General features: G+C 38.4%; 1 protein-coding gene across 5 annotated transcripts in view; it reads left to right on the top strand.

The window, feature by feature from the left end:
- VAV3 (vav guanine nucleotide exchange factor 3) overlaps positions 1-16,674 on the top strand; it is a 308,707-nt gene that overhangs the window by 144,901 nt on the left and 147,132 nt on the right. For all 5 annotated transcript variants that reach the window (XM_089686619.1, XM_089686621.1, XM_089686620.1 and 2 more), the window contains 7 exons: positions 1,063-1,128; positions 4,566-4,677; positions 5,234-5,326; positions 7,288-7,356; positions 9,972-10,075; positions 12,877-12,976; positions 15,666-15,761. In XM_089686619.1, the coding sequence (XP_089542745.1) occupies positions 1,063-1,128; positions 4,566-4,677; positions 5,234-5,326; positions 7,288-7,356; positions 9,972-10,075; positions 12,877-12,976; positions 15,666-15,761 (640 nt within the window). The remainder of the gene's footprint in view (positions 1-1,062; positions 1,129-4,565; positions 4,678-5,233; positions 5,327-7,287; positions 7,357-9,971; positions 10,076-12,876; positions 12,977-15,665; positions 15,762-16,674) is intronic.

Raw genomic sequence — 16,674 nt, 5'->3', positions numbered from 1 at the left:
TCTGCTTCATACAGAAGAAAAACTTTGGGTCACATTTTATCTCAGATGATTTTGTAGTAGATCTGTTCTTTTCACTTCTTACCGTCAACAATTCACAAATTAGGGAAAAAACTATTGATGATCTCTCAGCACAATGTTGTAGATATTCTAAGAAGGGGTGAGCAGTAATTACAGTTCTGGGCTGAGAGGCCTGTCATCAATATATACCAGTGTTAATTTTGTTGTCAAATTTTAATTTAGTTTTAGTCAGTCTTTAGACTAAAATGCTATTTTAGTTTTAGTCGTATTTTAGTAATCTGAATTGTTATGTCGACTAAAATCTCTAGTACACTTTAGTTGACTAAATTCATTTTAGTCGACTGAAATCTAATGGGTTTCATTAAATTGTAATGTATTATTTAAGCATTTCTCTAGAATTTCTAAAATCATTATATACTCCTGGTGTAAAAATCTATTATCAAGTTATTATTTATGGTATTGAGGTTTGAACATGAACTACAGACACAGATTTAGCTGTTGTGATATGTTACCAGTATTAATTTTAACATCAAATCTCAATATAGTTTTAATTATAGTCTTTTGACTAAAATGCCATTTTAGTTTTAGTCATATTTTAGTCATCTGAATTGTAGTTTCAGTTGTATTTTAGTCAACTATAATAGTGTTAATTTCATTGATGAAAAAATTTTAGCTGATGAAATTAACTCTGGTATATAATTGCATAGAATTATTACAACTATCTAATATACAGAATAAGATGAGTGTTGGCCCAGACATAGAGGAGGGTAAGGACAAAAGTAATCGAAAATGTTTTTTAACCTATTTCATTGTTTGGGTTTTCTGAAAAGCAGTTTGCTGGAGCTTTCTGATGATGTCATAAACATTTTTTATTTACCCTAAACTTTTGGCGTGGAAATGCTCATCTTGTGTCTACTGGTAATGTTTAAGTAGCCATCACATTATAGTTTCAAACTTCCAAACCCAAAAAGAAGACATGGTTTTAAATCTTCTGTATAACTCTAACCAACTTATCAAATATCTTATATATGCTTTTTTGTGCAGGCCGTTTCCCACTGAGGAAAGTGTGCAAGATGAAGACATTTACAAAGCTCTGCCTGATTTACTTGAGTAAGTAATTGTAATACGTTTTATATATGTGTCAAATAAAGTGAAATTTTTGAAGACACTTTTTATATTGCTGTATTTACTGGGTTGTAAATATAGGGAAAACAAATCTCATACTTATAGTCACAATTGGATTTGCTTCAGTGTAATTGGACTGTGCCAATTTAGTTTGTTTTATTGAAATGCTTATGTATTTTTGTCTTTATACAATTCTTTTAAAACATTTTTGATGGGGCACATGAATTTGGGAAATGCTTTTAAGAAATTATTTCTCAACTTTATTTAAAATCTACATGGAGAAGGATTTGGAGTTTAACCTCAGTTGGAACAATAAAGGAAATACTTGTAGGCTGACATATTATATTATACAGTATTTATATAGCGCCGAAAAGTTTGCTCAGCGCTGTACATTATAGTGGGAGACAGTACATGAGACAAAACAGTAACAATACAATACATGAGGGGTTCAAGGGCCCTGCTCCTTGGAGCTTACAATCTAGGAGGGAGGGGATAGTGGTACAGGAGGAAATGGCTGTGGGGGATGGAGTGGTAGGAGGAGTGGAGGAGATTGGCTGTTAGGTGAGGGCGGGGTAGGCTTCCCTGAAGAGATGGGTTTTCAGGGTGCGCCTAAAGGTGAGGAGGGTAGGTGACAGTCAGATGGATTGGGGTAGTGAGTTCCAGCGGATGGGGGAAGACCTGGAGAAGTCCTGGAGTCAGGCATGGGAGGAGGAGACCAGGGAACTGGAGAGTAGGAGGTCTTGTGAGGAGCGAAGAGTACATGTTGGGTGGTATTTGGATATCAGGCCGGTGAGGTAGTTTGGCAGTATGAATAGCTTTGTACGTCAATGTTAGTAGTTTGAATTTTATGCAATGGGCAATCGGAAGCCAGTGGAGGGAATGACAGAGGGGGGTGGCAGATACGGAGCGGGTGGTAAGGTGGATGAGTCTGGCTGCTAAGTTCAGGATAGACTGAAGCGGGGATAGTCTGTGGTGAGGTAAGCCAGTGAGGAGGGAGTTGCAGTAGCTGAATCGCGAGATAATAAGGAAGTGAATGAGTTGTTTAGTAGTGTCTGGGGTTACGAACGAACTTATTTTGGAGATGTTGAGGAGGTGGAGCTTGCATGAATTTGCCAGCGATTGGACATGGGGCTGGAAGGATAGATTGGAGTCTAGAGTGACACCTAGAACTTTGGCTTGCGGGGTGGGACTGATGGTGGCGTTATTGGGCGTGATGGAGAGGTTAGGGGGGGAGCGCGGGCTGGGGGGAAAACTAGGAGTTCGGTTTTTAGAAACGTTTAATTTGAGGAAGTGGAGTGACATCCAGTCTGATATGTCGTTCAGTAGGCAGGTGATAAGGGCGGAGACTGAAGGGGTGAGGCGAGGGATAGAGAGGTAGATTTGCGTGTCATCGGCGTAGAGGTGACTCATTCCACTAGAAAATGTAATTTGGGATGGCATCATTTTAGAGTACCTTGTATTCGAAGTAAAGGTCAACTATCTCTTTTTGTTGGTGTCAGTGAGTTATGGTAATGCTACATTTCATTTGCATTACAGATTACATTGGCTATACTGGGAGGTATACTGGGAGCAGCTATAGAATTAAATGCTCAATATGTAGACTTACAAATTTCTTTTTTTCTTTATTACTGGTGTAGTGATGGGAAAGATTTCCATTTTAGCAGTAGATTGGTTACCTACCATTACATGCTTACTTAACAGTATCCATGTATTGCACCCTTAGATCTGTATAGCTTTCACGTTTATTATAACTGTTGATGACAACACATACAGTATAATACTTCTGTAATTGCACATATATATACTTTTTCAACCTTTTTTTTTTTTTTTTTTTTTTTTTAGGCAATCACTGAATGCCTTTTCTTCTGGCAGGAGAAAAGAAGCTTAAAAATGCTCCTAAAGCCACGTTTTGCACTTGTGTTTAGATGTGTTTAAATGCGTCAAATGTTGGGGTGTTCATTCATTCTATTAACCAGAATATTAATTTATTCTGGCTATTGAAATGAATGAATGCTCAAGGGCTAAACACAGCTTGCATTTAGGCTCGTTTACAGACATTTAGGTGCACAAAATGTTTTTCCTGCTTAAACGCCCCTCTCCTAAATGTGCACATTATTTTGTTTTCTTTTTTCAGCCTTTAAACGCTTCTCTTCTATTATGCCTATAAACACCTATGTGTGCATGGTCACAAAGGCTAACATAGAGGGGTGTTTAGAGACTGCAAAGAAAAGTCAGACACCCTTAAAAGTGGAGTTTTTTACTCTCAGTGTGCAGTAGAGCGTATAGGAAGCTGTAGCAAAAAAAGTTTATATCGTTTGTAAAGAGAAGCCAAAGAAGTGAATGAGTAAAAGGAAATACAGAAATCGATTCAGTTAGGCATGTATATACAGTATGCTATTTTTTTCAAGTCATAAAAATAAACTCAGGGTCTTTAAGTAACCTCTTTACCCATTCAAACATATCTTTCATTATTACATGTTCATTATGTAATTGCATTTAAAATATAATCGTTAGACATAAAAGACATGGCCATATGAAGAATACAGCTAATATCTAACTTGTCTCATTACCCAATAATGCTGTTTGTAGTGGATACAGTAGCATTCACTATATTTCTAGAATCTTAGCTAGTTGCAGATGTTTGCAATAGGCATCTATGAAATGAACATTTGGGCCCCTTTTGACATCTACCATTGTTGTTGCATGATTGTATCTGTTTAATTTGCAATGGTGCCACCTGTCCAAAGTCTCAATTTGCAGATACACATATGGACACATATTGAACATTTTGCACACAGAAAAAATGTATTTTCCATTGTTCCATTCCACATCTTATTTCTTCTATTTCACTGGTTCCTTCTGCTCCTTCTCAAAGCAGCAACCCTTCTTGTGACATCCAAGTACTAGTAAACCTGGGTACAATATAGGACTGGAGCCTTTGCTAAAAGGCTTGATAAGTTGTGTTTAGCATTTGTGTTCTGACAAATATATTTCTAAAAGAGATCACAAATATAGGGCTCCCTAAACATAATAATATAAAAGCAGTGAGATATTGTAAACTCTCAAGTAGCAGATGTTAAGCAGAAGTTGCCAATGAGATTCTATAACATTAAATTTGTTAGGGCAGTATGTATTCAAAAGACGTTTTATGGCGGAAATAGTTACCATGTTTATGGCCATTTGTTCACTGTTTGGCCAGATTGCAGTACTAAGCCTGGAAGAAAAATTGTTTTCATAGTCAGTCAAGCTTTACTGCTTTGAACTGTGCTGTTATACAACAGTGTACATTCTTACAGAGGAGAAAACTTGTGGGGGGTAGGAGACCAAACCATGCTCCTTTGAAAGAGCATCATATTTAGACCTTAACAGTTGTCATACAATGAATGTGAGTTAATGAGATTTTTTATTTCCTCCTCTTACAGTGAATCAGGGATGGAGGAAGATGATGAATTGTATTATGACTGTGTATACAGAGAGGATGAAGGAGATGAAGTGTATGAAGATCTCATGAAGGTTGAAGTTGCAATGCCCAATGTAAGGAAACTTTTACTGTTGTGTAAATAGAGATGCATGTGTCTTATATATAATATAAAATAGTATGGAATAATTATATTCAAATATATCAATGCTGCTGTTTGTACTGTTGAAAACTGAAAACTAAAACCTTTGAACATACTGGTCTAGGCCCGTCCACCTAAGCCAGACTTTCTCAACCTTTTCAACACAGAGGAACCCTTGAAATAACTTTCCAATCTCAGGGAACCCCTGCTAAGATTTACTATATCTAAAAGTCATGATACATGGGTGTGATGGTTAGTGGGCAGAATGCTCCTTACACTTGTAGTCATTGGGAAGAATTCCCCCCTTACAGATAGCTAAAATGATGTATGGTGTCAGCGGGAACTTATCTGAGAAGTAAAAATCTCTCAAAGAACCCCTAGCAACTCTTAGAGGTACCCTAGGGTTCCATGAAACCCTGGCTGAGAAACCCTTACCTAACCCAACCCCAATATATTGTGTTGATAGATATTAATATACAAAGTCGTTTTTACTAGAGTTTTTGAATGACATTAATTTTGAATGATTGCAGAGGACTGCAGAGAGTGACATCCGGAGCTGCTGCCTTTTAGAAATTAAGCAAACAGAAGAGAAATATTCAGAGACTCTGGAGTCGATAGAAAAGGTGGGTATAAAGTGCTGAAAGTTAGCCAATATATCCTGGCTAATTAAGATAAAATAAAAAAAACTGCAGTTGCTATCAAATCCACACTATGACAAGAAAAAATACAGAGTCTACTCAGGGGAGGGGTAAGGGAGGGGTGGAAGGAGCACCTGCCTTGGGCGCTGTCTAAATTTGAAGGGAAGGGTAGGGCACACTTGGAGATTCTGCCGCTGCTCTTGCCTGACAGGAGGAACTTTCATTCTCCCTCATATTACTGCACAAAGTATCACTTCCCCTATTCCTCCATTCTGGCCACTTTAACAATGCCTTATCTCTCCTGCAGAGCTGCGCTTCTGCCCCAGTTTGTTCTCCTTCCTGGGTCACTTCAAAGTCTGCTTCGATGGTCACTTACTCTTTGTCCAGCTTATCTCACTTCTAGCCACGTGTCTCTTTATCTTCCCTGCACAATCCCAGTTCAGCACTGATTCTCCTGAATCCGGGTAGGGGGGCCCTACCCACGCCTTGCCCATTCGCGGCCTTGGCTGTCAATAACCGGATCCTGCCTGGTGATTACTCACCGGCACCTGGTGATCACTGAGTATCTTCGACGGGGTAGAGACCTTTATATAAACAACACAGATCTCTCTCCTTTCAGCTCCTGCACACTGCTTTGTATGGCTCTGTATAGCAGAGCCATACAAAGCAGTATGCTTACAGTGAAGCACACATACAGCCCAAGCAGTGAAACAGCACACAGTTAAATCTTTGATCGCCACACATGTTAACCCCTTCCTGCCCAGTGTCATTAGTACAGTGACAGCGCTTTTTATTAGCACTGATCACTGTATTGGTGTCACAGGGGATGTCAGTGACACCAAGTCAGTTCCCCCCAGCATCAGAATGCCCGCCGCAGTCCCGCTAAAAGTCGCTGATCGCGGCCATTACTAGTAAGAAAGAAAATTAAAAAAAAAATCCCAGTATATATACCCCCATTTGTAAATGCTATAACTTTCACGCAAACAAATTAATTTACACGTATTGGGATTTTTTTTTGCAAAGACATGTAGCAGAAAGCATTTTGGCCTGAATTTATGAAGAAATTTCATTTAAAAATTTTTTTTACTTGACATGTTTTATATCAAATGTAAAAAATATTGTTTTTTTCTAAAAATTGTCGGGTTTTTTTTGTTTATAGCGCAAAAACCAAAAAACTCACAGGTGATCAAATACCAATGAAAGAAAGCTCTATTTGTGGAAAAAAAGGACGTAAATTGAATTTGGATGCAGCATTACATGACAGCTCAATTGTCAGTTAAAATAACGCGGTGCCGTATCGCAAAAAAATGGCCCACTCAGGAAGGGGGGTAAAACCTTACACCATTACTAGCCCTATCCTGAAAGGAGGGAGGGGTGCAGTTTGCCATGTTCATCCTGGGCACTGGATGACCTTGTCCCGGTACTGAGTCTACTACTTTTCTGGTCTAATGACTTAACAGTGGACAATTAATATCTTTGTAGAGAATATCAGAACCTTTACTTAGTAAAGTTGTGAGCATGTGAGCACTGTGAGCATTCAATGGTCATCTTATCCTTACGCAGAGTGGATCAAAGGTATTCTAAGTTAGGTTTTTCTTACCCCCCATTACCGTGTACACTTACAACTTTCTTTGGGCTAAGAAATTATGTTATAAAAGATTTTATTAGTGCAAATGTCTGGTAAAAATAGACATTTCTTTTCCAGTTAATCCTACTGGTCTAAGCTCTTTGACTACAAATTCTAAATGTGTAAATACTGTTAACACACTGATAGAAACACCCCTGTATGTAGAATGCCAGAAAATTAGTGGTGTGATAACAGTAAAATGTTTGATACCAAAAATAACCTCTCACCTTCTATATAATTAATCATTGGTGTTCATCACAATGAATTAATTTTTACACGTCGCTTTTTTTGCATTCATTGTCTGTCTTTCCTTTTGCAGTTCTTCATGGAGCCATTGAAAAAATTCTTGCCTACAACAGACCTGCAACAAATATTTATTAATATCCCTGTAAGTGGCCTAGATGAGAAGCAGTAGAAATATAGCAAAGTGCTCCAGTATTGTGGCAATGTGAAAGAATAAGTAACGATTACAAAATTGAAAGCTGCTTCTGTCTAATATAAAATACCATTTAATTCAGTTACATATCCATTGAAACATCATTTATTGTATTTTTATTAAGAACTTGTACAATTCTCTGACACTGTGTTTATATTTGCCTCCTGTATGCCCCACAGCAGTATTGAGCCTGGATGATAGATAGCTAGCCAGTCAGTACTGCTTTGCACAATGATGCCATACAACAGTATGCATGCTTCCAGGAAGGGCAGGCTTGGGTTGTTTTGAATAAACTGTACTGCTTAAGGCTGCTTTCACAGTGCTGTGTTTTTGCCGCATTTTTGTTGTGGTGTGTTGTATTTTTGATGCATTTTGTTGCGTTTTCCCCCTGTACATGCAACTGGACAAAGCACCTCCCACAGATGCGTTTTTGATGTGTTTTTGCCAGGTATTTGATATGGTTTCCATTAATTTTGGTACATCTTTGGTGTGTTTTATTTTAACTGAAAAAACAAGCACCAAAAATACACCAAGCAGGACCTTTAAAAATGCTACTGACCAGTGTGAAGAGTTTCATAGGATTTAAACGGATATATTTTTCATGCATTTTTCTTCTACTTTTTTTAACTGAACAAAAACTGATCAGTGTGAAAGCAGCCTAATTGCAGTAAGTAAACGTGAGGCCACTGACCTGACTATTCTGTCTAGTGGGCATACCTAAAGCCCAAGAAAAGAAATGTCTAGCGAGCGCTTCCAAAAAAAGAAAGAAACATAGAAAAATATGAAACTGCTAGAACACCAAAAAAGGTAACCAAAAGAACCTTCCAAAGATCAATGTGAAATATATATATAGGTGCAGTGCTGAATTATAAAAACAACTAAAATATAACATTAAAATCAAGCATAATATATATGGTATGATACATCATCCTTAGAACATACAAAGTACAATATATGATTTCACCATACGGTGACCATAGTAAAATAAAATAAAATAAAATAAAAGTCCACTGAGGAAATGTGAACATGAGGATCCTGTGGGATCACAATTCTTGTGCGTGGATATTTGATCCAGGAGGTGATGAATGATGTAACTCAATAAATAGAATGCGCACTCACCAGAAGTGCATATGTAATATTATTTGATACTCCGTATTCTGGTCTGGTCACATTCCGTATCACCGTCCGGTCATAACCACATTAGGATTCCTTGGTATTCAACACCATCTGAGGTCACCTTTAGGGCAGGCACTGCGGAGGGTGGCACTCACGAAGAGAGCCTTACACTGATCAATCAGAATGCACCTCAAACCAGATGTCTAGCCAATTTGTGTTTTTTCTTGTTTTATTCTGAAGGAGTAGCTGTTTCCTTCAGAATAACACAAGTAGCTACTTGTACGCATTCTATTTATTGAGTTACATCATTCATCACCTCCTATATCAAATATCCACGCACAAGAATTGTGATCCCACAGGATCCTCATGTTCACATTTGCTCATTGGGCTTTTATTTTATTTTATTTTACTATGGTCACCGTATGGTGATATCATATATTGTACTTTGTATATTCTAAGGATTACGTATCATACCATATACATTATGCTTGATTTTAATGTTTTATTTTAGTTGTTTTTATAATTCAGCGCTGCACCTATATATATATTTCACATATACCTAAAGCCCAAGATTGGCTGAACACAGTTACAAGTCCTTTGGGATGTTAATTTGGTCACTTTATAGTTTATATATTGTAATAGAGTCATTCACAGTTTTCCTGGCGTTCTGACCAAGGCTAACTTTACAGACACAAGGCTCAATTCATAAAGCTTTAACGCCAGTCTAAAGATACAATTGGGTTGTGTATGCACATTCAGTGTGCTGGCATAGCTACTCCATAGTTGTAGGGTTGGAGTTGTGAGCTCTGAAAAGGTGGTTTTACTACTTAAGTCCAGTTCAGATAAGAAATCAGCAGTGATTCAGTGCACCAGAATTCACAAATAACTTAAATGTTAGTGTTGAGTGGACTGAGCCTTTTAAATATAGCCCTTAAAGTAGTTGTAAACCCTTACATATACTAAGTGAAGTGACTGGCCTCACTTGATACAAAGTCCAGAGTTTATAAAGCTTATCTGAGCTTCCAGAAAACAAGGGGCGGAGAGCTGAACTTACACACTTCAGAGCTCAGTGAGGAGAGCTCCAAGAGCTGATTGGAGGGAAGAGACCCCCCACCCCTCCCCTTCACACAGCTCACAGGAAAAGAGCTGAGGCTGTCAATCACAGGCTGTGTGTTGGAGGTCCATCCCCTGTTACCTTTTTTCTCTTGGTGTTAGGAAAACTTGTCATAAATGGCTCATTTAGAGGAACAGGGCAGCAGACAGAAATCACACCTAGCTCTCTGGAATGAGATGAGTACACACTATGGAGGATTGTTCATATTTTATGTCTGAGGTTTATAAACACTTTCTTCCTACACAGAGCTGTTTTTGCTGTTTTATCTAGTTTGATAAGTTTTTCATATTCTGAAAATGTTTGTTTGTGCTCACATCTTTTTCTTTTTGGCATACAGGAACTTGTGAAAGTGCACAAAAGCCTCATGCTAGAAGTCAGTGACTCGATTACGCATAAAAATAGCCAAAACCTCTACTTGGTCTTCCTGGCATATAAAGAGAGGTAATATTTCATCAGCTGCAATATCTTCATCATCAGCAACAACACGGGTCACAGTACAGGGGTGGACTGACCATCTGGAAACTTGGGCACTGCCCGAGGGCCCGGGGTCAGTAGGGGGCCCCATGAGATGCCCCTGGTACCTTTTTCATAGGCTTTTTTGATTTTGGGCAAGGACACAGGGGCCCCATGATCCCCTATTGCCCAGGGACCATGAGTTGTCAGTCCGCCCCTGTCACAGTAGATGCACCACCAACAGGTCTGAAGGGCCTATATTGCTCCCTGATGCTGCTATCTCCTTTTTATGTCTTTTTTGCTTTCTAACTGTCTCATCACTTCACTTACTTGAATGCCCTTGGTGTTTGGACTCATTTTCAATATCATGAACTTTACGAAGCTATAAAAGACTGTGTGGTCAGTCTTGCAGGACATTATGAATGCAAATGAGTTAGGCAACTTTAAGATGCTGCATGGACCCATTAACTGACTATAATGACATTATTTTTGTCTCTCTGAACACAGTGACCTTGGGTCATAGGTTTTGTGGGATTGATTTACTAAAGGCAAATAGACTGTTCATTTTGAAAGGGAAGTTGCACTTTGCAAGGAATTTTTCCCCAAAGCTTAATGAATGAATTGAAGCTCTGTTAATTTACTTCATCCAGTCCTGTGCAAGCAACAATGCTGTTTTTTTTTATTTTTATTTTTTATTATTGCACATGATTGGGTATTCTTTCCAAAGTGAAATTGCCCTGCATTTACTAAGCTCTGGAGAAGATTCCCTTGCAATGGCCTATTTGTTTTTAGTAAATCAACTCTTGTAAGTATAATATGAATCTTTGGTTATGTATCTTGGCATTTTACCATTTATTCTTGAAAATCCACTCACAAAAGTCATTAAATCTTTGTCAACATGCTGATAGTGTAGAGAAATCGGAAATCCCCCAAGAGTAACTTGGGACTTTAAAAGCAACTACGATAATGGCTGAGATCAAATCCAAAAATACTTTATTACAGTGTAATAAAATCATGTACATAAAAGAAATTTATAAAAACAAATCATCATGGCTGAATACTGTGTTTGAGAGCAAGGACTTGGTGTTGTTGGACATCTGCTTTCTCAAAGCTTCTTCATTGGGATACTCGACGCGTTTCAGAAAAATATCTTTCATCAGGGGTAGATTAGAGAGGAGGATGGTAAGATTGAATTCATCCAAGACATATGCAAATACACCAAGATTCACTGTATCCAAATAAAAACAGTTTGTCATCATCCATCAACACCCCAAGTGGACTGCCATATATGGATCTCCCTGAGAGGCCCAGGGGTTCCACACTAAAGTCACCCTAGCCCACCACATTCAAGCTAGGTGTCACGCTGGCCAGCCACCCAAAGAAGATTCTCATTTCTTTACAGTCTGGAGCAGGCTTGTGCTGAAATCGGTTATAATGGCATAAAAACCTCTTGTAGTAGCCAGATAAATGCCATTTATAAGCTTGTTACCCCTAAGTCCAAGTTATCGAAAATATGGTGTCTATGCAGTAGATTTGGGGGGCAACATTATGGAATGACCATTAGTTAGTTTTATTATTTGTGCGGGAATATGTGCACTATTGAAAGCATTCTCGCAGTGCGCAAAAACGCACATCCGTTTTGCAGGTGCTCAACATTGCCATGAATTCTTAATGGCAACCAGTGCATCTTGCCTTCAACATATGTTATACCATGTGTTTTGGTGCGGCGCAATTTAAAAAACAAAGGGTCATGCACTTCTTTTGTGTGATTTTTGCTTGTAGTGCAGCCCATTGATTGAATGGTCTGCTCTAAATGCAACACAGGAGATTGCATAAAATGTGTGCGCACCATCACACCTGCATTGTTGTGAACAAAGCCTTAAGGTTTTGTCGTGGGGGCCAAAAGGAGAAAAAGCTGTCTACTATTATACTAGGAAGTGCAGTATTTTTTTTTCTAAATAGAAGTTATTCTATAGATCACAAAAAGAAAAAACAAAATACTGTAAAATTAATTTCAGTTCAGATAAAATTAAAATGGGCTTAAACGCACTGACAATATAGTATTCCATAAAAAGCCTATAATATTTATAAGAAGTCTAATCAGTGAATTGGTGTCCTGGATGGTTAACGTAGAATTTGGGCAAAACCGAACGACTCTTAAAAATCTCCCCCCCCCCATCCTAACACCTATTCTGACTAACCTGTGTAAGAAAGATCTGTGTACTTACCTTTATTCAAGCCTGTCCAGTACGGTCACGTGACCTTCCCTATGTCAGCTAGGGCCGACTTCATGGGAGAGGAGAAACATCCAGAAATTGGCTGGTAATGCCTGGGAGTGGTAACGTCAACCATAGGCTCCAATGGCCCATCCAATGTCAGTGCTCCCTCCTCTCTCCTTCAGCCGCACTGGCTTATATAGGAGATATGAATCATGTGACCAGACCAGAGTGACCTGATAATAGGTGAGTATACAGATCTTTGTTACACAGGTTAGTCAAAAAAGGTGTTAAGAGGGAGCATTTTTATGAGTGGATAGGTTTTGTCTGGAATTCCACTTTACAGATTGCCTGCAATAACTTTGCAGATAATCTCTACTGTTACCTGGGTGTGAACCAAAATGCATTGTTATAGTTCAATCATTACTACAAGTTCGGGCAAGTCTTTAATTTTTTATCATGAATTTATGATGATTCATGGAATATCTGTCTGTGTATGAGCAGACTTTGTTTTCTAGAAATGTAACATTAAGAAGCACCTTGCATAACAAACTTTTTTTCCCCCCATCTCAGACTTCTTATTTATGGAGAGTACTGTAGTCAGGTGGAGTCAGCCATATCTATCCTGGATAACATATGTAAAACCAGAGAAGACGTCAGATTAAAACTGGAGGTATGTAGCCACCTATTTAAGTTATACCTGTTACTGCATCAGCCTTGTTGACTGTCATTCTTACATGGCTGGTCTGTACTTGAATCTCACCATACTCACTATAACATGGCCTCTGAACACCTCAGAACACCTATCCTTTGATAATACAGTTTAGCTTTCTGGATGTCTTCCATACAGGGCTAAGTAGCTGTGGCAGAGTGTGAAGCATCAAGGAAGTGACTTCAGTGGAGTAATAGTTAACAAAAGTGAAAGGCCTAGACTGCAGGCAGGCCAGTTAAGCATCTGGACTCTTCTACTATGAAGACATGCTGTTGTGATAGTTGCATTATGTGGTTTAGCATTGTCCTGTTGAAATATGTAAGGCCTTCCCTGAAAAAGATGTTGTCTGGATGGGAGCATATGCAGCTCTAAAACCTGAAATATCTTTCAGCATTGATGGTACCTTTTCAGATATGCAAGCTGCCCATTCCATACACACTAATGCACCCCCATACCATGAGAGATGCAGGCTTTGGAACTGAGCGCTGATAAAAAGGCAGAAGGTCCCTCTCCTCTTTAGACTGGAAGACGCAGCACCCATGGTTGCCATAAAGAATGTCAAATTTAGATTCTTCTGACCACAGAACAGGTTTACACTTTGCAACAGACCATTTTAATTCAGCTTTAACCTAGAGAAGATGACAGTGTTTCTGGATAATGTTCAGATATGGCTCCTTCTTTTTATAATAGATCTTTACCTTGCTTGTTTGGTTTGCACAGCGAGCTGTGTCCACAGAGAGTGAATTTTGGAAGCTTTCCTGAGCCCATGCAGTGATGCCAACACAGAATTATGCCTGTTTTTAATGCAGTACCGTTTGAGGGTCAAAAGTAAGGCATCCAGTATTGCGCTTTGGTCTTGTCCCTTGCACACAGAGATTTCTCCAGATTCTCTGAATCTTCTTATGATATTATGTACTGTAGAGGTTGATATATTAAAGTGTTTGCAATTATACATTGAGGAACATTATTCTGAAATTGACAGTTTTCAGATGCAGATTGGTGAACTTCTGCCCAGACATTGCGTGGTTGATTGATTAAAACTGGAGAGTGCAATATCTGGTGCAGCTCTGCATAGAAACCAATCAGCTTCCATGTTTTATTGTCAAAGCTTGACTGAACAAGCTGAATTTAGAAGCTGATAGGCTACCATGCACAGCTGCACTAGATTTTGCTCTCACCGGTAGTGAATCAATCCCTCTGATTCTCTAAAATGCTCTTTTTATACCCAATCATGTTACTGACCTGTTTCTAATTAACCTAATTAGTTGCAAAATGTTCTTCCAGCTCTTCCTTGTTAGTTCTACTTACTTTGCCAGTTTTTTGTTGCCCTGTCCCGTTTTTGAGACATGTTGCTAATATCAGTGTCCAAATTACCTTATTCTTTTCTTAAAATGGTACATTTTCTCAGTTTACACATTTTCTATTTTCTATCATGAATAAAATATGGGTTTATGAGATTTAAAAATCGTTGAATGCTGTTTTTGTTCAGCAGCCCAACTTTATTGGACTTGGGGTTGTACATGTCCACCTAAGACTACCCTGTCCACAGTGACAGTGCTGCTGTGTGATTAAACTTATAATACAAGGGAGACTCGGAAAAACAGCCACTGTGTATTAATGCTAGTAAGAGACTGCATCATATATGTGATTTTTTGCTCATAGTTCTACTTTAGATATTATCTTCTGTACATAACAGAAATCATTATACATTATCTGGAAATTATGGCCAGATCAGATGTGGTTTGGAAACCTGTTAGGTGTGCATTACAGATGTTTAATTATCCATACCAATCTTGTTTTTTTGCCAGTTAAAATCAGTGCCATGGCAGCATTAATATCAATAGTGTTCTGAGTTTAATTCATGCTTATATTGAGATTTTTATATTCCAAAATCATTGCCTTAGGGTTTTTAGCTGTTGCTAACAGAACTCCAGCTTCTGTCCTGCTGTGAACTCCTTATGGATGCCTTTGTAGAAGAAGTAGTGCTCTGTGGTGTCAGCTAATAGAAGAGCCATCCCCTGGCAAGCATCCATCTTCCCTGCAGCACACCACCAGCTGTAGAGACAGCAACAGTGTGCTTCTGTGAAGCTCTGTCCTTCACTGTGGGACCATTTCATGGCACAGGTTCTGTCACTATTGCTTCATTAATGATTTTCAGTACTTCAAGCTGTATCTTCTTCACAAATCATATTGAATTTTTAAAAACAAAATTAAAAAAATTAATCTGATTCCTTATTTGAAAGCAAATATACATTATATTCTTTTAGGATTATATTAGAGATTTTGCCACAAGTACATGCCATAATTGTTTCATAATACAAATTAATATAATAGGACTTGTTCTTCATTAATTGCTATTGCATCCCTTTGCCTAGAGCGTTATGTTCAATGTATCTGCACAATTGCATGACCTAGCTTACAGAGCAGTGATATGACAGCACACACCATTATTCTTGCAGATGTGATGAATGTGAAAGGAAAGCATTTATATGTACATTTTCAGATGCACTTGTTTTCATACAAAATCTTATTTTGCTTAACTATAGATGACATTTCCAGGACCCTGCATCTGGTTTTTAATAATTCTGTAATGTGTCATTGAAAGCAGAGACTGCAGCGATTTAATGATAATAATATTTCATCTAAACAGGAATGTTCGAAGAGAGCAAATAACGGGAAATTCACACTGCGGGATCTTCTTGTTGTTCCTATGCAAAGGGTCCTGAAATATCACTTGCTGCTCCAGGTATGCCCTTAATTTGCAGATTCTATACAACATAGACATTATTTTAGGTGCAGAAGCCCACGGGAAGCCTAGTTCAGCCCCAAAAGACTTAATACTCCGACTTTTTTTTTTCATTTTAGGATAATGGGCATAGCCACGCACATCATTTTATATGCTCTAGTGGCAAACTAAGCCAACTTAGGGGAAACATTTTGTATTTTAATTTCTGTATGTAGTTAATACAAGTAATGGTAGTATTCATTATATGAATTACTTTCAAGCTTTGCGATTTTCTGTGCTATGCGCCTTCCTCCAGCCCGCTGCTTAGAATAAGAATCATCACACATAATTATTGTTTGAGCTTTAGTTTTCTTTTTCTGTTTGACTTTAATAGCTTTAAAATAGCTCAGATCAAAGACATAAGCAGATGGCTACAAATAATAGTGACATATGGGTCTCTAGTATATATTATTTATATTTTATCAACCTTTTAGATTCATGTGCTTAACATCATATGCATTGCAAATTGTTACATTTCTTTGAGAACAGCATAGTATAAGCTCAACTTTTCCTTAAAGTGATACTAAATCTAAAAACGTTTTTTATCCTAATGCATTATGGTAAAAAAAAAGTTTTCTACTCCTCTGTTTTCCCCCTACCTTGTGTGAAGGGGAAGAGAGGGGAGAATAGATCCAGGGCTGTGCACGGCTGCATCTCTTCTCCCCTCTCTTCCTATTCACACAGGGTCTGGAACAGCAGCAGAAGCCAATGGCAACTGGCAGTCAAAAGCAGTGAGGAGGAAGTGGGGGTGGGGTTAAGTCCCGATTTGTGTGCCTATGGAGCACGGCTCCATAGACACACAGCACAGGAGCTAGCATGCACTGTGTGCCTCCATAGCAAACAGCTTGCTGTGGGGACACACTAAGAAGAGGAG

The sequence above is a fragment of the Staurois parvus genome, unplaced genomic scaffold (assembly GCF_062004578.1).
Source record: "Staurois parvus isolate SC_StPar_1 unplaced genomic scaffold, SC_StPar_1.0 ptg000402l, whole genome shotgun sequence".
NCBI lineage: Eukaryota > Metazoa > Chordata > Amphibia > Anura > Ranidae > Staurois > Staurois parvus.
Note: the sequence above shows the minus strand (reverse complement) of the source record. Positions and strands in the feature narration are given on the sequence as shown.